Source organism: Eptatretus burgeri, chromosome 12 (assembly GCF_056783735.1).
Source record: "Eptatretus burgeri isolate ZD-2024b chromosome 12, Ebu_testis_v1, whole genome shotgun sequence".
NCBI lineage: Eukaryota > Metazoa > Chordata > Myxini > Myxiniformes > Myxinidae > Eptatretus > Eptatretus burgeri.
The window spans coordinates 13,605,597-13,627,383 of record NC_140972.1 but is presented as its reverse complement, the minus strand read 5'-3'; the positions used below and the strand labels follow the sequence as shown (position 1 = coordinate 13,627,383).

Sequence of the window (21,787 nt, the reverse complement as noted above, 5' to 3'; positions counted from 1 at the left end):
TTGAATTAATACCAGGTGGGGTTGACTCAGCATGTCAACATTTGGAGGTTGACAAAATCAGTACCGGCTTGCTGGGATGATTGAGCCATTCCAGTACCCTGCATTGAAGTGGTTACCCGTCCAAAATTGTGTCCAATAGCCCAGGTGACTGCTTTGGCAGCACTGATGCTCCACAGAGTATGGTCCTGATTAATGGATCATGAGCTGAGGGTGTGGCTATGCTGCTGATGCAATGTCCTCTGTAGGGTGGGGGGTGAGGGAGATGAGATAGGAGGAGGAGATTGGGCCAAAACTCTGTGCAGAGCATTGGTGCTGCTTAAGCAATCTCCTTGGCTATTGGGCACAATCCTGGACGGGTCACCACTCCAACACAGGATACCAGCAAGCTGGCACTCATTTTGCTGACCTCAGAAGGATGACGGGCCGAGCTAACCCCACCTGGTGTTAATTCAACAGCTGAGCGGGATTTGAACTCAGGACCCAAGGATCCCAAGCCCACCACCCTTACCATTAAGCCAACACCAGGCATACACAGCTTGGAGATGAAGATAAATAACTCCAGGCTATCCTGCCGGCCCTAAAATGATTATGAATATTATCTTTAATGGTAAGTGAGCAAAATTTGAAGGCAATTCCAGGTTGCACTTACTGCGGTTCTGAGGGCATCGGATCCTGTCCTTACGAACTTTCTTGAATGCAAGTACTGGCTGCAAGACACAGAACAGCAACAACTTAAAAAAAAAATGATCCTCACTTCCTGTGACTTCCATCCACAAAATACACATTCTGACCAAAACTTCAGGAAGAATACATTTGACTTGTTCAGTTTCCATTGTTTCCACATTCCATTCTTTATTAAAACAATTCATTTCATCCCGTTGGTTTATTATGTCTAACCAGCAGAGTAACCGGACAGGAACACTGAACTATAAATCGTGGAGACTTGTAATACCCTCTCCCACCTGTAGGTGGTGCGACAGGATACACATTTACATTGAGAATTTGCATCCTGTCCACCTCCTCCCCCCCCCTCCGGTCGACTCAGGACCACCGGAAAAGATTAAAAAAAAAACACCCCTATACACCATTTGGGATCATGCTGATCCTACGGAGCAAGTGTGGATGTCATCGGCCCAGTACTGTAGGAGGAGTCGTGCGACAAACAAACAAACAGACACACGTCCCAGTGTGGCCACTCCTCATTTTCATAAATGCCAAGGTGAGCCAATGAAAAAAGCCAATAATTCACAAGGTTTTGGAAAAGCGAAGATTATAGAAAACCTCGAGAAAACCAAGATGCCAAGGTGAACAACGAATAGCCAAGATCTTGTGAAAAAAAGCCAAGGAGTGGTCACACTGGGTCCTATGCGTTGTACGGTTGCTGGTGTTTTTGACATCATTTATTATTTAACTTGCATTTGGAAATTAATTTTACAATTTATTTTAAAATGAGATTGTGTTTGACTGCAATTTTCCAAATTTTTTTGTGAACATATAAAGTTGAACATTCAGTTTCATAAAGAAAGATTGCTTTGGCCCAGCTCGATGAACGCAGAAACATGAACGTGCATTTTGAAAATCCTCAAAATACAGATCAGATTGCCAACAGCAATTCTTCAAAACATCAAAAGAAACAATCAGTTTATTATTCCGAGCATTTTTGCGTCACCTTGGCGGTGAAATACACCGTCCTGGGATGCCAGGGAGGAAAAGGGGGGGCAGAGAACCTCAGGTGAGCGAGGAGGTATTGGACCTGCCCCCCCCCCTTGGAACAGTCAAGGGAAGAGGCTCGGATAGACGGAATTTAGGTTTTTTGTGGAAATGCAATTCATGCTTCTCAGCAAGGTTGTGTCTACCCAGTAAGGCATACCTTCTTCATCATCTATTAAAAGCATGCAAAATGACTGTTATACTGCACTATACCATACTGCATTTATCGGCAAGTCAGGAATTGAACTCCAGATCAGACAAAAAAAAAAAACAACACATCGCCATCTCCATCACAACCTTTACAATAATCCGAACTGATCTAAGTTCAATCACAGTATCAAAAAAGGAAAGTGGCATCGTTAACGCAATGTCTTTCAATCCTGACAAATCTCACTCTCTCTCTCTAAAAATGGACCATCTGGCAAACACTCCTGTCTACTTTCTTAACAATCTTCTTGAAGAAGTTGTCTCTCAAACTCATGGGTCTTACCATTAACCATGATCTTTCTTGGGCAAACCACATTTCAAAGTTGGCCTTTAAAGCCAGTCACAGACTTGGCATCCTCTGTCGTACGAAGTCTTTCTTCAGCACACCTGGACTCCTATCCACCTACAAGGCCTTCATCCAAAGCTTGATGGAATACTGCTCCCCCTTCTGGGCTGGTGCCTCTGCCTCACACATTGCTCAGATTGATGTCGCAGAAACCAAGGCCTTCATGATCATTGGAATTTCTCACAATGAAGCTCAGTCTCTCGGCCTATCACTTTACCATTGCAGAGACGTCGGTGGTCTCTGTGTTCTACCACCTCCTGTCTGGTCTTGCGCCCTCTGCTATTTTGGGGGTTATTGGGGGTCTTAAGGGCTGTGTGGGGTCTGAAGGGTCTTAAGTGGGTTTTGGGCATTTTTAGGGTCTTTTAAGGGTCTGAAGGTGGTTTTGGTTGTCTTAAGAGTCTTGGGAGTCATCAGAGTCTTTTGGGTGTCTTTTGGCCATTTGTGGGATTTTTTTGGTGGGGGGGGGGTTAGGGTGTCTTGGGAGTCACAGAATCAGAAAATCATATTTGGTTTAATGTATAAATATAGCTTCACTTAACACTTAATCATTGTTTTTTTTCTTGAGTAAATACCTTCAAACGAAGATTTTAATGTTTTTTGGTGTCCTGCCATGCTTGATTGCCCCCCCCCCAAAACGGCGATTTGATGACGTCATATATCAAGTGACCCACCGCATCATCTCGAGGATATTTTTGCTGCAGGACTTGTGTGTGTACGTGTGGTCTACGTACCCTCTTGAACTCTGAAAAAGCACTCAGAATACCATCTACATATATTGCTACTGTTTGTAGCAAAACATCCAAAGATGGTGAGAGTACGCATCGATTCCCACAAGATCCAGCTGTAAGGAAAATATAGATAGCCGAGGTAAAACGGACCAGAGGAGGAATGTGTCATGGCCCCACCTGCTTCAAACGCCATTTGCAGCTCCCATTTCGAAGATAATTCATACGACACTGGCCTGTATTCCCAATTCGGGATGAGTAAATAGAAGCGATAAAAAGCCAAAACGATCCCCACCAAGATTAGAGAGAATTATATTCAACTAGTACGGGCCCGTAGGGGCGGAAACGACGACTGGATTGGGGCATTATTTCAATTAGATTGGACCAACCGTATCATAAATGGCCATAACTTGGGAAACATACTCAGGTCCCCAGCGTCAATTGTGACGTCATATCAAACGAAGAAGAATTGTGTTGTCCTGTCATTGGTCGACAGATAAATGGCCGTAACTTGGGAACCGCTCGTCCGATCAATATCAAACCTTGAAAAGCACATCCGCGGGGCCCCGGCAATACTCCTGGCAAGTTTCAGTCAAATCGGACCGTCGATCGTGCAAAAAAAAAAAAAGATAATAATAAAAAATAAATAAATAAACATTAATTGTGACGTCATTCGTGACGTCATAACACCGTGTCTTGTCATTGGCCGACAGATAAATGGCCGTAACTTGGGAACCGCTTATCCGATCGATATCAAACCTCGAAAAGGCACATCTGCGGGGCCCCGGCAATATTCCTGGCAAGTTTCAATCCGATCGGACCGGCGGTCGTCGAGAAACGGCGGTCGCAGACAGACACACACACACACACACACACACACACACACACATTGCTGGAATTATAGAGAGATGGAGAAGAAGAAAAAGTTTCAGAACAGTTGCGGAAAAGCATAAGAATCTGAGGGTAAGCAGCATTTTGGTTTTTTTTCACATTTCTATTTCACATCGGCCATGATTGCCACCACTTAAATACAATAATCAATCAGAAACTTTCTACATTACATATCAGACAAACAGTAGCAGGGCTAATAGTAACATACATGTGGCTTATATGTGCCAAACAGATAGATAATCTACAGAAACGGGGAAAAACATGAAATTATGTTTAATCTCCATGACCATGGTGCGTAGTTTGAAAGCAACAAACTTTAATGCCCGTTATTTGCGGATGTGTGTTCCGTTGGGCTGGCGTGAGCCGGGCATGCAGGCACAAACATTCAAGACTTGAGAAATGGTAATTGTGGTACCCAGCCTCCCCCACCCCACCCCCCTTCCCTCACAGTGACATGGGACGTATTTTTTTACCCAAATCTGACACCCCAACTCCCTGTAACGCCCCAACTCCCTGTAACACTTCAACAGACACCCCCTTAACATTTAACCCAACACTCGAGGAAGACACGCCCCCTCCCCCTATTCCATACCTTAACCCTGGGATGCTTGTTGAAGCCACTGAACAAAAAGTATAGTCTGTGTTTTTCAAGAAGACTATAGATGTTTGTGGGGTTTGTGTGGTGTGTGCCGAAAAGGTTCGAGCTGGTCTAAAGGACACGTTCCAATAGTAGTAATGATCGAAGGGGTAGAAAGGGTCTAATCTCAAGTTACTACAATAATTACAGAGAAGTGTTACATCAAAATACCACGAAACCCCACATTACCACATTCTATCTCCATGTTTAACCACTTACCAATTGCTATCGTCGAGTCTTTCTTAGACGTCGCCCCGATTGTTGTGAATACCAGGTATTTCTTGACCGATGTCATCCCCAATTTCCATCTCAGGTTCAAACACGTATGGTCTGACAGCACCTTCTCCATCATTCGTTTTTACTATCGTCGGAATTAGAGGATTCTTGATCAGAAAAATATTCGTCAAATTCACTTTCTGACGAGTCTGAAACGAGTTGTGTGACCGTTATCCGTGGCGTGCTGACACGATCTTTCCCTCGATTACATCACATACTGTAGGTGATGAAATGATCATCGCGGTTTTCTGGAATTTTTAGGGTGGTTCCTGCCAGCTTTGCTTTTTTTAACTGTAACAGCTCAAAAATTATTGGAATTAAAAACCACATTCAGTTCTATGTTTATTACTTTAAAAAAATCAATATAATCACATCAAAATAAATTCTGATACTGTGGACCTTTCAGGGTCTTGGGGATAATAAAGGGTCTTAATGTTCTAACCCGATTTTGGGGTGTCAAGGGGTTTAAAGGTTGTTCTGATGGTGTTGAAAGTGTCTTCAAGGGGTCTCAGCAGTCCAAAGGGTTGAAAGGTTGAAAAGGTATGTTCCAATGGTATATAATTAATAGACTTAGTCACGGTGCAACTTCAGGGTCTTTTGGGTCATCTGGGTCTTTTGGGTCTTCGGAATCTTTTGGGTCTTCGGGATATTTTGGGTCCTCGGGGACTTTTAGGTCCTTGAGGACTTTTGGGTCGTCTGGGTCTTTGGCGTTTTAAAACATCTTCAACGGTCGAAGGGGTCTCTGCATTCTAAAGGGTCGAAATGCACATTCTAATCACACGTAATTACTTGAGATACGTGTGTGAAGTTAAGGTGCAACAGAAATTCAAACAGTACGTAATTAATAGACATATAGTCACATGGCTTCACAGACAGCTTCACAGACAGCTTCACAGACAGCTTCACAGACTGACCATGCCTTTCGTTTTTACATACATAGATTATCACTCGATTATTACCATTGCATCACACACACACACACACACACACACACACACACACACACACACACACACACACACACACACACACACACACCAAATCCATACCTCAATACTTTTCAAGATATACTTCAAAACAAACACGATGATGTGGCTCACGAACAAAATCTTGACAATGCCGCCTTTTCTGGAAATCCATAGGTATGGTAAGGAGGAGGTTATCTCTGTAAAAGAAAAAAAACAGCACTGGCAGCTGGATGAGAAACCCAGGGAACCACTGGAGGCATGGATGACCCACAAAATATTTAACGGAGAAGAAAGTCAATACCTTTGGATTAATTTTATTGATTGGAATGAACACACTTTGGTACATCATGGGTGATGAAGGTTGTGGTTAACTTTCATCGAAATTGTGTGTGTGATTTCAGAGAAGTTGCAAGTGATTGTGGACGGATGGACTGACGGACGGATGACTCGCTATCCCATCAGCTCCCTGGAGCTACGTTCCAGGTGAGCTAAACATGACAAACTGAGATGTAGCACATCCTTAGGCACAAGTAGAATACAAGCTGCAGCAACCATCTGAAAAGATGATGATGATTGAAAAAAGCATCACCAGGCAATGCAACTTGAAAGAACTCTTTCAATACGAGCTGGCCAACATTCCTTTGTCTATTGCGACCTCTTGAGGATGGTACATTTAGTGGGGCAGATAACAGTAATTTTTGAGAGGAATCGTGCAAATGATGATACTAGCATCAAATTTGGCACATTTGTTCTCCAGGGGATTCTAATCAAATCTGCCTGATTGGCCATTTGAAAATCCAAATTTTGAAAAATTTGAAGAAAAAAAAACTTCAAAAAGTCAAAATCACGAATCAATGTTGGATGCTGGCTGAGATTGGTGGATGTTTCAGAAACATCATCAAAGAGGTTCCAAGTCTGCCATGCAGTTTTCTTCCCTTTACCGCGGAAGGCAGACACGACGACACATCCAGTGAATGCGTGGAAGTATGGGATCCCTCGAGCTTTCTCAGGCCCTATTGCAGAAACTACCTCATGGACTGGAATCCATCGTGCCTTGGCTCCTTGGCCAAAGGCAATCCACATGTTCTCAACACCGAGTTCCTGTAAGGATGGCAGTACAGATATTGCTATGACTAGTACGTCTGTGTCATTAACCTTAATGATAATGGACTTGCTACCATCCGTCGTTGCATCCCTGGTGTGTACAAATATTCGAGTGTTAGCTTCTTCATGACAACATGGAGACACAGCATCCAGTGACTTCCTTGTGTTGCTAATGGCATCTTCTCCTTTTGTGACAATGACTGTGCTTGTCTTCTGTGCTTCACACATCTTTTCCGCAAGGAAGTGAAACGGCTCAGTCTTGTTGCTGTCACCTCAAAGAAAGCTTCTCCAGTTACTTGGAGTCTTACTGGTTCCTGTGACTCTTCTTCTGATTCCTTGCCCCCTTTTCGACCTTGCCTCAGACTTCAGACTTGACTTCTTTTACACATCAAACACTACGTCCACCCTCTCGTACCTGGCACCATAGGATTCCACCTTTGGGATGATGTCTTCTTTAGCATAGTCAATTAAATATCTTTGAAGTGCGTGGAAGTAGGGCATTGATAAGTACTGATCCATCAATGATGACTGCATCTCCCCTTGGTTCTCTGTCCGGGATGTTCACTTGCGCTTCAAGAATTTCAGCCAGCTGTGACTTCAAATTTTTTTGAAGTTTTTTTTTTTCTTCAAATTTTTCAAAATTTGGATTTTCAAATGGCCAATCGGGCAGATTTGATCAGAAATCCCTGCAGAACAGAAATGCCAAATTTGATGCTTGTATCATAATTTGCACGATTTTTCTACTATCTACTACACTAATTGCGAAAGACACAAAAAGCAACCCTGCTCCACTCGCTCAAATATTTCACAGCCAATGCGTCAGCGCAAAGTGTCTCTGTTCCTGTTACAAGCATGTTGTGTGTCTGTTTTGATCTGATGGCACTTGGTCAGAGTACAGCAAAAATTGCAAAAGGCAACAAGTTATTTGGAGAATATGTGGATCAACTGCTTGATATCATTCAATCAAAATCAAAGAACGCAGCAAGAATTGATATAATTGGTGATCGATATCGAAAGATTTCTATCAAGAAATGTGAGCAGAATCATCGAGAAAAAATCTGATGGCTTGATTATAAGGAGTTAAAGGATCAGGAATGCAGGTTCCTAAGCAGTGGCCAAAGTTCATCACTGCAGCAGAAAACAAAATGAATCTGGTAGATTTTCTGCAGAGGCATCGGATAAACACCTCACCTAACCTTCTGAAACCTGAGCAAATACTCTATCTTGCTGGTATGCAAAAAGAAAATGGACTCTGTTGTACTTCAATGACAAAATACTTTGCAGCTGTAACTGCACCCAGCTTGTCATGTTGTCACGAAGAGGTAGATACTGATTTTTTTGATCATGCAAGTCATGCTTTTGCAAGAGGCTACAAAGTTGTCATCATCCATGGTCCCGACACAGACATGGCTGTATTGAGTGCTGCAAATGCACCAAAGTTCAGCGGAATACTCTATTTTATAACAGAGGTACAGAAGAATTTTCGCATCACCGATGTGTCAGTTATTGGTGAAGAATGTGGTCCATTAGCTGATGTCCTCCGAGCCCTTCATGTGTTCACTGGAGCTGATGTGACTTCCACGTTTGCAGGCATCCGAAATAAGATGGCCCTCGACGTTGCAAGGTCTTGTATCGATTTTCTTGAGAAGATAGGGGAATCATTCGATTGCTCCGAGGGAGTCTTTCGAGCTGCTGAAAACTTCATTGTTGCGTTATATAATAAGACTCGTTGTGACAATGCTTCCGCAGATAGTCTTCGCAAACGCTGCACAGAAGGATGCCCTGAAATTCCGTCCCCCAGCAGACGTGGATGGCATGACAAATGTAGCCCCATTTTTTTTTTATGTGGGAAGAGGCTCCTCCTGCTGCCATTGGAGAACTAGTTACCAGTTTAAATGAGCTCGCAAAGGTAACTGCAAGTGTCGCAAACCTGGTCTTGCTTGTACACAGCAGCTTGCAGTTGATCTACAGAATGGACAAACAGTCACAGATGGTGAAGAATTTGAAGAGGATGGTTTTGATGATAACTAGGACAAGTGGGAAATTAGCTTTAATTTTTTTTTGTTCCATGGCCACTTTTAGACTGCCCCTTGACGTTGGTCGATATATTATTACAGGAAACTTTTAGGTCCGTTTTGGATTTGGCATAAGCTGATACAATACTTGGTTCAATTGTCGTCGGTTGCAAAAACACGAACCTGCACGTTTACCTTCATTTTAAGGATACATACTGGGTGAGTCGAAAGTATAACCTTTTTTATGCCTCCGCACCAAGCGTGCCGGAGGCATTATGTTTCCGGGTTGTCCGTCCGTCCATCTGTCCGGATTTTTGTTTACGCGATAATCAAGAAGCAAATTGTAGTATTTCATCAAACTTGGTAAAAAGGTAAAGTAAGACAGGGCAATTAAGTGATTATATTTTGGGCCAGATGTGAAAAAGGTCAAAGGTCAAGGTCAAACTCTGAAATTTTACTGTTTACGCCCTAACTCAAGAAATATTGGACAGAATTTCATCAAACTTGGTACAAAGGTAAAGTTAGACAGGGCAATTAACTGATTAGATTTTGGGCCAGATATGATAAAGGTCAAGGGTCAAATATGTCAATACTCAAGTGTTTGTGCGGGAGAGCGGAGGCATACCCGTCAACTGCGTGCAGTCGAATTACTCTAGTTTAAATCTACAGTGACATGACGACTGATTTAGTCTTAAATATTCAAATAGTATGGTGTTTTTGAACAAGCAATCCGCATTATTTATGAACTGGAAGGAAATTTCACTCTTGAAGATGGTTTGCTTTAATTTTGTGACCGTAGTTTCAAAAAAAAAGAGGTGAACTTTTTTTCTGATTTACCCAGCAGGTAAAATAGTGACACGTCATGATAGATTGTCTTTAAGATTATAAACTTTTCGAAAACTAATGACACTCGTTTTGAACAACAAAAATAAAATGATCAGATAACGTATAAAAACCTTTGTGTTCACATCAACTGTGTAAAAAGGAAGAGGTGAAATGTAATTTGTTTTTCTCCATTTGCAATATCACGTCGCTCGGTCGGTCCAAGTGACCCTTCAAAAGGGCTTTTTAAGTATCCAGCTTTTTCAAGACTTCAGAGTTAAGCGAAATAGACCATATGATACGACAAACGAAGGATGAATGAAATCGAATTGAGTTTGCAGAAGAGTTTTTTTTCAAATCAAAACCAAACTTTCCATCAAATTTTTTTATCTGTTCCCCCCACTTTCCCCACCATCCCATTTTCCAAGAAAAAAATTTTCCCCTTCCCCCCAAGCAAGAAATGTCATTCAAAGCATTAAATACAATAAAGGAAAGTCGTTCGGAAAAAAAACTCGAGCTGTTCTCGCTGTTTCTTCGCTTCCTCCATTCTTACTTTGATCTCCTTTTGATCTCCTTGCAAATTATGAAATTAAATGATGAAAACTTTTAAGACTTGTACAATGGATGATGTTTGTGATTGATTGGATGTTTTCATCGCCATGAAATATGTCTGGAAGATAATCAATTCAAGGTTACAGAACAACACGGATCGTACGATGAAAAGTCACTCACGTTCTTTTGAAAATGAAATCACATATTTCAGGGTCTGCAAGAAAAAGGAAATGTTTAAACAGTGTGAGCGTTCCACTCACAAAGATCCAAAAGTTAAAATTTAATACAAGTTCATCAAAACGAGCATTAAATTTAAATAACTTTAGTTCATTTACACACGACCAGGTGAAGGATGATCAAGTGGGTCCCAAAGCAGAGTTACCTTGACGCTGAGTGCAGGTGAATGATGATCAAGTGGGTCCCAAAGCAGAGTTACCTTGACGCTGAGTGCAGGTGAAAGTTTCACTCAAAGTTCACATTTGATGTCCATTTCGATTTGTCCAGTCATAGCTGAACAAACAGATGAATCGACACCTTTTGTGGATCAGAGATCTCGAATCAAATATTTTCACAAACGCGTGTACGAGTCACCTGGAGAGCTGACTTGGTCTTCATCGGCAGGTAAGGGGGCTACCAGAAAATGTGTAACGGGATGGGGTCGTGTCCTCAGGGGCACTGATGAAGTCTAACCAGAGATAAAGTCTGCAGAATGGTGTGGAGATGAATTTGACACATGCGCGTGAATCGCACACGGATTAACGTTAGTCATTTTATTTTGAATACCAAGTCGAGGCTCATGAGAAACACTGGATGGATTTACTACACAAGTACGGATCAGGACGTAAAAGACAAAAACAGGACGCAGGCTAGAAGGGCACTCAGTAGAGCACAAACCTCCGCCAACGCAATGCCTGATCCACGAGAACATAGCGGGCCCAAAACATTTTTGAAATATCATACTAGATCTCGTTTTTGGCCCAATCTCTCAATGGTGAAGAATCACTGAAAAACACATACCAGTAGTCAGATCCAGATCCGAATCTTCAACCAAATCTAACCATTTCGTCATTGTCAAAAACCCAACCTGTCCACAAAATTTCATCCAGATCCGTCCACAACTTTTTGAGATATCCTGTACACAGACAGACAAACAAATAGACAAGCCGGTCGACGGCGATGGGTCGCCGAGCATGGAAACTATAAGATATAGAGCAAAATGGATGCCATATAGCGGATAGGGAATCACCTTAAGATTATGCATACCAAATCTCATCCAGTTCCATCGACTGATAACTACTCGGTATCCATTTGAATGAAAAGTACCGAAAATGCGGTTTCAAATCGGAAATCCCCAAAGTTCGAGGGGGTGCTGTGGGTGAACAAAGATCTAAATCGAAAATCGGGCTCGATCGTTTGTGTACAATGTATTCCAGACGATTAGTGTGAATTTTCATGACCATCCGACCATAACCCGAGGAGGAGTAGCATTTGGCACGAAGGCACCTCCAGCTCTCGCATATTATCGATTTTTGCACTTATTGACCTTTGACCCCTGACCCAAGCGAAATCGGTCAATATGTCCTGAGGCAAAGTTGTAGTACTCATTGAGTACCATGAACCTGCAAAGTTTCATTCGTATCGATGCACTCACCTGGTCACTAGGGGGCCTTCAATTTTCGCCAATTTTCACGCATACCCTAATTGTAGGGGGCGCTGCAGGTAAAGTATTCCATATATCATAAAAACCGGAATATATTTCATAGAGCATCACCGGTAGATCATTCCTGCCAAATTTCATAACCCTATGTGGGATAATGGCTTTTGGAATTGATTTCACGTGAACGGTACCGGTTTTGAAGGTTTTTCAGCTGTTGCTAGGGAACCAAAGCGTCCCTAGCAACCATCACAATTTCCAAAGCACGAGGTCATAAGATGTACCTACCACCCGAGTTTGGTCAAATTCCGCCACGTTTACTACCAATTATGCTGATGACAAACGAACAAACATCCAAACAAACAGACAGAATTACTGACAATAAGTGTCACCTATTTCGGCGACCCAACAAACAAACAAACAGACAGAAAGGGGTGAAAACATAACCTCCTTCATCTTCGGTGGTGGAGGTAAACATGCAAAACAGCACAAACAAATGAGCCGTAGAAAGACGGGGAAACACCAATCGCAGTGTTGAAGATCAAGGTAGAGGGAAAGTTGGCCAAACAATGGGTGTAGGGAGGAATAGTCGGCAGGAAAGGACATATGGGGTGGACAAGATGGACATAGAGGGAAACCCCAAGGAGGAAAATTCGGAAGTGGGAGGGATTTTGGTGAGGTTAACGAGGGAAGAAAAGATCATGGTTTTGGATTGGGGATAATCTCAGATGGTGGTGAACAGCTGTCTTGAAGACCTGGAGGGAAGAATGAGGTTAAAGAGGATGTGTAAGTTGGTTCTATAGGCAGGAAAGAAAGATGAATGGATGAATGGAGATGAGCAGAGATCCTGGATTTAGGTAGTTTAACCAGAAGCAGGATAATGGTGGGACCACGTGAGTCCTGCATATACCTGGGGAGGAGGGGGGGGGCAAATCATAGAAAAGGCAGAGGGTTTAAGATCAGAAAGGAGACAGTAGAAGACAGAGAGAACACCGACCTGTGTACATTGGTAAAGTGATAGGCCCATAGACTCATCTTCATCGCAGAAGATTCCAATAATCTTAAAGGCCTTGGTTTCCACTGCTTCAAGATGAGCAAGATGTGAGGCAGGGGAGTCAGGCCAGAGGGGTGAACAGTACTCCATCCAGCTGTGGATGAAGGCCTTCTAGGTTCAGGTGTTCCAATGAAGGACTTTGTACGATGGAGGATGCCCATTCAGTGGACGGCTTTGGAGGCCAACTTTGAAATGTGGTTTGCCCAAGAAAGATAATGGCTGATAGTGAGACCCAGGAGTTTGAATTACTGAACTTCCTCAAGAGGATTGTTGAGAAAGTAGAGAGGAGGGTTTACCAGATGGTCCCTAACAGACCATCCCTAACAACATCCCTAACAACCAACCCTAACAGCTTGGTTGCCAATGGCTGAAGAGAGTGGAGGCTGCAGCATGCCTGTCTGAAGGATGAGGGATGTCACGGAAGAGGGTGGAATCATCAGCGAAAAGATAAAGAGGACTTTTTGGGGACTTAGAGAGATCGTTTATGAAGATCAGGAATAGGAATGGGTCCAGAACGCTGAATTAGGGCATTCCAGCCTTGGCAGGGAGAGGAGATGAAAGGATTCCGTTGAGTGCTTATGATGGGTACGAGAGTAGAGGAATTCACGTGTGGAGTTGGCTTTGGATGCCATAGGCAGAGACGTTAGGGAGTAAGCAGAATGCCAGACTGTTTCAAAAGCATGAGATATATCTAGAGAGACGGCCCCAATGTCATGTCTGACATTGAGGGCCTCCATCCATTGTTGCATGAGTAGAAGCAGCATGTCCAAGGTGGAGTGACCTGGTCTGAAACCAAATTGTTGATCTGAGATGAGGTTGTTGGAGAAAAGGAAGGATTTCACCTCAACTGCGATGATGGATTATGTGACCTTGCTGATGATTGGAAGTATGCTGATTGGTCTGTCGTTCCAGGGGATCAGTTTTGCACTTTTTCTATCTAATACAGTGATGTTGGCGGATTTCTAAGCAGAAGGAAGATGATGTCGTGCAAAAAGATGATGTACGGTGAAAAGGGCAGAAAGAGGATGTGCAAGAGCAGCAGAGCAGGTTTTTAGGACAAGTGAGCTGATGCCATCTGGTCCAGTAGCAGAGTCAGAGTTGAGCGTTGAAAGTGCAAAAGAAATAAGAGTCCTGGAGCAGTTGGGTACGTTAGGAAAGGATGGGTATCGAGAGTGAGAGGTTGGGGACACAATATTTGGAAGCAAACACAGAATTGAGACATTCAGCCTTCTCTCGAGTGGAGTCGGCAGTCGTGCCATTTGAAGAGAGGGAATGGATGGAAGGGGAGCATACACCAGAGACACTCAACAAAGCACCACCAGGTTTTAGAGGAGGGAGACAAGTTTGAAAGTTCATTGATCTACGTGCAGATGATTTGGTGTGATTACTTTTTCAAAAATAATTTATTGCCCAGTAAGCACGTCTGTAATTATCCAAATAACCACAGGAATAAAGAAAGAGAACGGCACTTGGAAGAATGCATACCTCCACCAGGCTGAACAGTTTACGTTTTATATCCCACTGATAGGTCAACATCTGAATCCGGACTTTAACCAAAGTCTAATCGGCTTGTTCTTGTCACCTAACCAACTCATCCACCAAGTTTTGTCAGAACTCATCAACAACTTTTTTAAGATATCATGCTACACAAAGTTTTGGCCCTATCGCTCAATGGTGAAGAATCACTTGAAAAATTAAAAAATTCTCGCATCCGGATCCAGATCCGGATCTTCACCAAAGTCTAAACAGTTCGTCCTTGTCACGGACTCAACTTCTCCACCAAATTCCGTCCGAATCCATCCACAACTTTTTGAGATAACGTGTTCACAGACAAACAGACAGGGATGAAAACATAACCTCTGCTCACCGAGGTAAAAATATAGATTTAATTGAAAATGATATGGAATGGGGACAAAATAAATAAATAAAAACATGACACAGGGAAAATAACTCAGTCGGTGACACTTTGCCCAAGACAATATTGACTGACGCCTCTTCAATCGAAGTCTTAAAGACATCCACACACACACAAGAGGAGAACGAGACAATGAAAGGATAAAATAAAAGATGAGAGGTCTTGCAGTGTAGGCCTTCCCTCATCCACGAGAGTTGTTTCTATTCCGCCGAGCATGCTGGTTCTGCCCCACGCACGAGCGTCCGCAAAGAGGGTCCTCAGGACCTCAGCACATCGGCAAAGAGGGTCTCTGAGGACGTCAGCACTTCTGCAAAGAGGGTCCTCAGCACGTCCACAAAGAGGGTCCTCAGCATGTCCACAAAGAGGGTCCTCAGCACGTCCACAAAGAGGGTCCTCAGCACGTCCACAAAGAGGGTCCTCAGCACATCCACAAAGAGGGTCCTCAGGGCGTCCACAAAGAGGGTCCTCAGCACGTCCGCAAAGAGGGTCCTCAGCACGTCCGCAAAGAGGGTCCTCAGGACGTCCACAAAGAGGGTCCTCAGCACGTCCACAAAGAGGGTCCTCAGGACGTCCACAAAGAGGGTCCTCAGCACGTCCACAAAGAGGGTCTTCAGCACGTCCACAAAGAGGGTCCTCAGCACGTCCACAAAGAGGGTCCTCAGCACGTCACAAAGAGGGTCCTCAGCACGTCCACAACAAAGAGGGTCCTCAGGACCTCAGCATGTCCACAAAGAGGGTCGCTCAGGACCTCATCACATAAAACTACTCAGAGCTCCAAAGGACTCAAACAGCATTGCCAGTGTGAGTGAGATGTGGCGGGTGGATGTACAGGACCATCGGCGAGACGAGGAGGCGAGCTGGTCCAGAAGAAAGAGGACAAAAGACCAGCTAGAACCTCGCGACCTCTCCGAAGACTCAGCCAAATAACTTTGATGATGATAAGGAAATGATCGTGGAGTTCGTTCTTCTATCATATCAGGTGTTGATAAACCTGGAAAAGGTATCGGTGTCTCCTGTGATGAAGCAGAAGCCCAAGGACTGTTGTCTTCACTTTTAGGACAGGTCAGTGGTCTTGATGTTTTTTCTACCTCCCCTCTGGTCTCATCAAGCTCTCTCATCCCTCTGACCCTCCCCAGGTGATCCTGGATGCAGAAGTTCTTCCAGTAACTCCTCGGTAAGACCGGTTCAATCACATTCCACGCACAAGGGCTTCAACCTGGTGGTCCTATACTACCCCCATCACTACCCTTAATCTTTTCAATTCCCATAAACCCTATTTCAGCTAAACATCTGACTTCACTGTGCTTCCTTCTTGTAGATTTCTCTCCAAACAAACCCTCAAGTCGTCTCCGGTTTTGTCCGGCGTTGCTGTATCCGCCAGACAATAGAAAAACTAGATATTCAACTTGTCACGGTTATCTCACTGAAACAGCCACGAAAGGTCAGTTGTCCCTCAACAGTCGAAGATGTGTTCTGGAGTGTCTGTGGTTACGTATGCGGTTGTCATGGCCTGGTATGCGGAGGGGACACCCTTTGTTGGACGTGCATGTCTGTACTGGTGATAGTTATATCTTCTGGGATTAAAGTGTGTGTGTGTGTGTGTGTGTGTGTGTGTGTGTGTGTGTGTGTGTGTGTGTGTGTGTGTGTGTGTGTGTGTGTGTGTGTGTGTGTGTGTGTGTGTGTGTGTGTGTGTGTGTGTGTGTTTCTGGAGTGATGTGCATGCGATCATACCTTCAGAAAGGAGGTCAGAAGGAGATTGAAACTTTCATTCCATAAAGAGCTGAAAAATTCCACGTTCTTTTGAGGAACAGCTTCCTGTGTGATGTCCAAAAAGAAAACAAGAATTGAGGATTAACCAGAGATATTTCACTGAAATGGTGGTGAATGTTGAGGGTGAGGTGCACACAGGGAAGCATTTTGTCGGAATTCGTTTTGTATGAGATCATGATGTTCTGGGTGGGACTAGATGAGTGGTATTCGATGGGAATGAACCCACACGTGTGGACTGGCAGGATGTATTAACTACTCCAGGAAAAGGAAACTCATAATCCCTTTTCTGATGATATGGACCGGGTTGGACTGACAGGGGAGGGATAGGAAAGTTTTGGTGACGATCCCACATCAGGGATGTGACCTTGGGATCCCAACATCATGACCACAGGTTCCAATGGGAGAATATGGATAGAAGGTCCCCAGAGATGTTGCAGGTCAAGAACAGGACGCAGGAAGTACCAATACCAGTCAATGTGATTTCAACACAAACAAAACAACACAAGACAAAGCGATTCAAATACAAACAGAGCAACACCAAGTTGAAGTCATTACAACCCAAACTAATCAATAACTCCTCGAAGTGATCTAAATCTGGGCAACACCGGTCATAGTGACGGGGACCCTAAGGAGCACATGGGGTTCATGATAAGCCTATTTTTCTCCCCGAGGGAGCATTGGCAAGTCGTCCTCCCTCCACCCTCCCCTCCTGTGAGAGGGGAAATCTTTACCTCCACCACCCAAGGTGAAGGAAGTTATGTTTTCACCCCTGTCTGTCTGTTTGTGTGCAGGATATGTCAAAAAGTTGTGGACGGATCCGGATGAAATTTTGTGGACAGGTTGGGTGTGTGATAAGGACGAACTGTTGAGATTTTCGTGAAGATCCGCATCCGGATCCGACTAGAAGAATGTTTTAAAAGTGATTATTCAGCATTGAGAGGAAGGACCAGAAATGATACATAGCACGATATGTCAAAAAGTTGTGCACGGATTCTATCGCAACTTGGTGGACGTGTTGGACGTGTCGCAAGCACGAATTGATTCGATTTTGGTGAAGAACTGAATGCGGATCTGGATATGAGAGTTATTTAATTCTTAAAGTGATTCTTCACCATTGAGAGATCAGACCAAAAACGATGGAGTTCTGCATAGCATGATATTCCAAACATGTATTGGGCCCGATTCCCAGCCATTCTTTGTGCTTTCCACCAATGTCAGACACACAGTGTGAGGTCTAGCGTTGTCATGTTCAAAGATGACACCTTTTTTCAAAGTGAACGTTTCAGTTTGTTGAGTGTCTCAACGTAGCGAGCCGTGGTGGTGGTTTCCCCTTTGGGCAGGAAATCAAGCAGTATGCATCTCTCGACATCGCAGAACACAGTTCCCATAACTTTGCCAGTGGAGGATGCTTTGGCCTTCTTTTTGGGAGATGTGGAGTGATGCCATTCCATGCTTTGCTGCTTGTTTCTGGGTCAAGATGGTGGAACCAGCTTCGATCACAGTCACGATATGGAGCAGGAAGTCATTGAAGTGACTGTGATGACACATCCATGCGTATGTTTTTGTTTTCCTCCATAAGCAAAGAGGGAACCCAACGGGAATAAACTTTCTGATGTCCCAAGGTCGTCGTCATCTCCCGTTCGGCATGGTGTCCCATGCCAAGCTGCACTGCGATCTCCGTAACCGTCACTCCTTGGTCCTCACTGATGGGCACGTCAACTTTCTGCTCGATGTGTTCCGTCGTGATACTTCTCAGCCCTCCACAGCGTGGCTGATCGGCGATGTCTGTGTTTCTGTCTTTGAAGTGTTCCACCCACCTTCTGACACCGCCAGCGCCAATGCAGGTATATTCGTACACCTGACTCAATCGGCCGGACATATCCACAGGTGAATTGTTCATCTTCACAAGGAACTCAATCACTGTGACACGTTGGAGAAATGATATGTTGTTGACACCCATTTTATCACAGGATTGTGGGAACACCGGCGGTGTGCATGAGCCGGGCCTGTGTTTACGTAGGAGTGGATAGATTACTTTTTTTGTACACCTTGTCGAGGCTCATATAAGAGGTAACACACAATGCACAGCAAGGGGGGGCAGGAGACAAGAGGGGTGGGAGAGGGAAGGACAAAACAGTGGGGAACAGAGACGTTAGGAGATCTGTGGAACGGAGAGGGATGGGGCGGGGAACACGGGGAATACAAGATGGACATTACAGGGAGTTTCAGGAAAGAAAGCAGGGAATTTGATGGAGGTGGTCTTGGGGTGGATTAACGGGGGTAGAAAAGATCGAGGATTTGGATGGAGGACGATAAGAGGTGGAGGTGAACAGCTATTTTAAAGGCCTGGAGGGAAGAATGGGATTGAACAGAGTGTGGGAGTTTATTCCAAAGGTGGGAATATCAAAGTATAGATCGATAGATATCGCTAATAACTCGTGTTCTACTATATTCGGCACAAACATGTGGAATCTACTGATGCATATGACCTTTGGTGCAGCCCTCGTGTACACACACACACACACACACACACACACACACACACACACACACACACACACACACACACACACACAAACACACACACACACAAACACACACTGAATTGCCTTATTCAATATAGGATCCGCTCGAGGGTGTTTCGGGTAGCAATTATTTTCTTAGTTAGCATTTTAATGCCCATTAACCTTCTTCTTCACCACATTCCCAGTATGTTTTCCATTCCTCTCCCCACTCCCAACTTCTGCTCCTTGACCCTGGTTTAGCTATAACGGGTTCAGAGTTCAGATGTGACCCGAAAGAGTACAAGCGATGATCAGGAACGAGTCGGTCTTGGATCGAATGATCATCACCAAGATCTCCATTAAATGAACCTTAAATCTCGTGCAGATCGGATCACTAAATTTAACCTTTGGTGAATCATTTTACCAAAAATAAATTTCATGAATGAACGATTCATCTGCTTAAATAAATAAACCCGTTCTTAGCCTCACAACGCATCCCGAAACTCACATGCGGGCCGTCGGACCGTGAGCTGCTCGAAAGTTCCACTGAAGGATTCGAACCATCCGTCCAACCCTGGGGAGATTGGGTGCCAAGTTCGAGTGTATGACGTCATAAAGCCATGACGGTCTCACGTCACAAATGCAGACACTGAAAATTTTGCAGAGACGTGCAACAACCAAAGCGCAAAGTGGCCATTGGTGGTGCAACAAGAAGGGACGGATCCCTCCGTGTTCTCTACGCAGGAGAGCGTGGGAAGAGTTTGGTTCTTGTAGAAAAGCTAAACGAACAACCGCACCCTCTCGGTACTTGAACACGTGAATGACACACGAGGAACTGAGACGCAGGAGGAAGCCATTTGTCCCATCAATCCAACATTACATCAACACCACATTAATTAATCTACAACATTGGACGGAGAATTGAATCCACAATGGTCACCGGAATGACATAAACAAAGTGGCCGTTTAAAACTCACCCCTTTGAAGATCGGCTCATGTGGGGTAATGGGGTTAAAGATGGTACTCACGGAGAGTACCAGCAAACAGAGCACCGGAAGAGATGACACGCACTTCATGGTTCCCGCGAGCTAAAGAAGGACCAGCGTTTGTGGGTTCAGAGGATATAACACTGAGAACAATGGGGACAATGGAAACCATGGAGACAATGAGGACAATGGAAACCATGGAGACAATGGGGACAATGCAGAACGAAATCAGAACGGTTTAATGACAAAAGCGAAGTATTAAAATAAGAGAATTCACAATTAAAATAATTAACATTTACGAGATGAACAATTTTAATTGCAAACGGTTATTTAAATATTTAATTTCCATTCAATATCCTTCATTTCAATGAATGAAGCTCGTTTCCATTCCCATTACAATGGGGGGGGGGGGGATTCGTTCATTCCCTCATTCAATTCCCTGGCAACTATGAAGAGGAAAAGATAAATGAATGGGGAATCACAAGAGGGAGCCTTTCGCTCCCCCCACCCCATCTCAACCCCCACCAAGCTTATCTATGGACCTTCTAATGTGATTTTTTTTTTGTGTGTGGGGGGGGGAGGGGTTTACATATTTGTACATTTTAAAGAATTCGGATGAAAAGTACAAGTAAACCAAAAAAATATGAACTGCGCGTTTAAGTATTGTCATCTGTGCAAGGCTGTTGCAACCCTTAATGGCAGACAATGGGGTCACCTAGCGCACAAAATTTGGGGGTGGCAAAAATGAATGAAAGAAAGAACGATTCTTGAGATGTTACAAGTAAACGAGCACACTGTCTGTGTGTTTTTACTGTATATGAACTGTTATGTTAATGGCCAGCTCTGCATATTCGAGGCTCGTTGAAGAGCTAGTACACTGAATGGATCAGGGCGTAACAGGACAAATGGAACAGGAGAGAGAGGGGGTGATAGGGAAACACCAACAACAGAGTTGTAGGCCAAGATAGAGGGAGAACTGGACAAACGATGGGTGTGGGGAGCAATGAGGGGGCAGTAGGGGACGCATGGGGTCAAAACGATGGATACAGAAGGAAACTCTCAGGAGGGAAAACTGGAAGTTTGGAGAGATAGGAGGGTTCGGGTTTGGTTGGTTGATGAGGGTTGAAAAGATCATGGTTTTGGATTGGGGATGATCTGCGATGGTGGTGAACACCTCAAGAGGATTGTTGACAGCTTAGATGGGGAAGGGGTGGGTGTTGCCAGACAGTGGCTTCGGAGAGTCATTGTGAGAGTGTGAGATTTGTCAGGATTGAAAGACATATTCTTACTGGAATCCTGAAGCAGCTCGATTAACTCCGCAGATGCTCCCATCGTGTCCAATGCGGCAAAAATTGCTTCACGCGGAACACTCCCAAATGTGTTCCGAAGATCAAACCAGGCAACAAAAATATTTTTCTGGTTGCGCCTGGCATCCTTCATAACAGCAATCAACAGAAAGGAGTGTTCAAAGCAGCATCTGCAGGCGGCTGACCTCCTGAGCATCGTACCCCGGCCTACGAATACCGGCCATATCTGGCCGGTCAGGCCGAGGCCAAACTGGGTGCGTGGGGGCGCCCGCGTTATGTCCACCTTGCCATGGTCGACAACGGTCGATCAGGGCATTGGTGAACGCATCACAGGTTTTTTTAAA

General features: G+C 44.2%; 1 protein-coding gene across 3 annotated transcripts in view; it reads right to left on the bottom strand.

The window, feature by feature from the left end:
• Window positions 1–21,787, bottom strand: part of LOC147015129 (uncharacterized) — a 49,266-nt gene that overhangs the window by 398 nt on the left and 27,081 nt on the right. The window contains exons 1-5 of one of the 3 annotated variants that reach the window (XM_085849154.1): window positions 20,128–20,264; window positions 16,608–16,691; window positions 10,434–10,467; window positions 5,842–5,957; window positions 650–707 (exon numbers count right to left, since the gene is read on the bottom strand). In XM_085849154.1, the coding sequence (XP_085705280.1) occupies window positions 650–707; window positions 5,842–5,957; window positions 10,434–10,467; window positions 16,608–16,691; window positions 20,128–20,226 (391 nt within the window). In that variant the 5' untranslated portion in view covers window positions 20,227–20,264. Of the gene's footprint in view, window positions 1–649; window positions 708–5,841; window positions 5,958–10,433; window positions 10,468–16,607; window positions 16,692–20,127; window positions 20,265–21,787 lie in introns of those variants that run through there. The other 2 variants (XM_085849155.1, XM_085849156.1) reach the window with 2 other exon arrangements.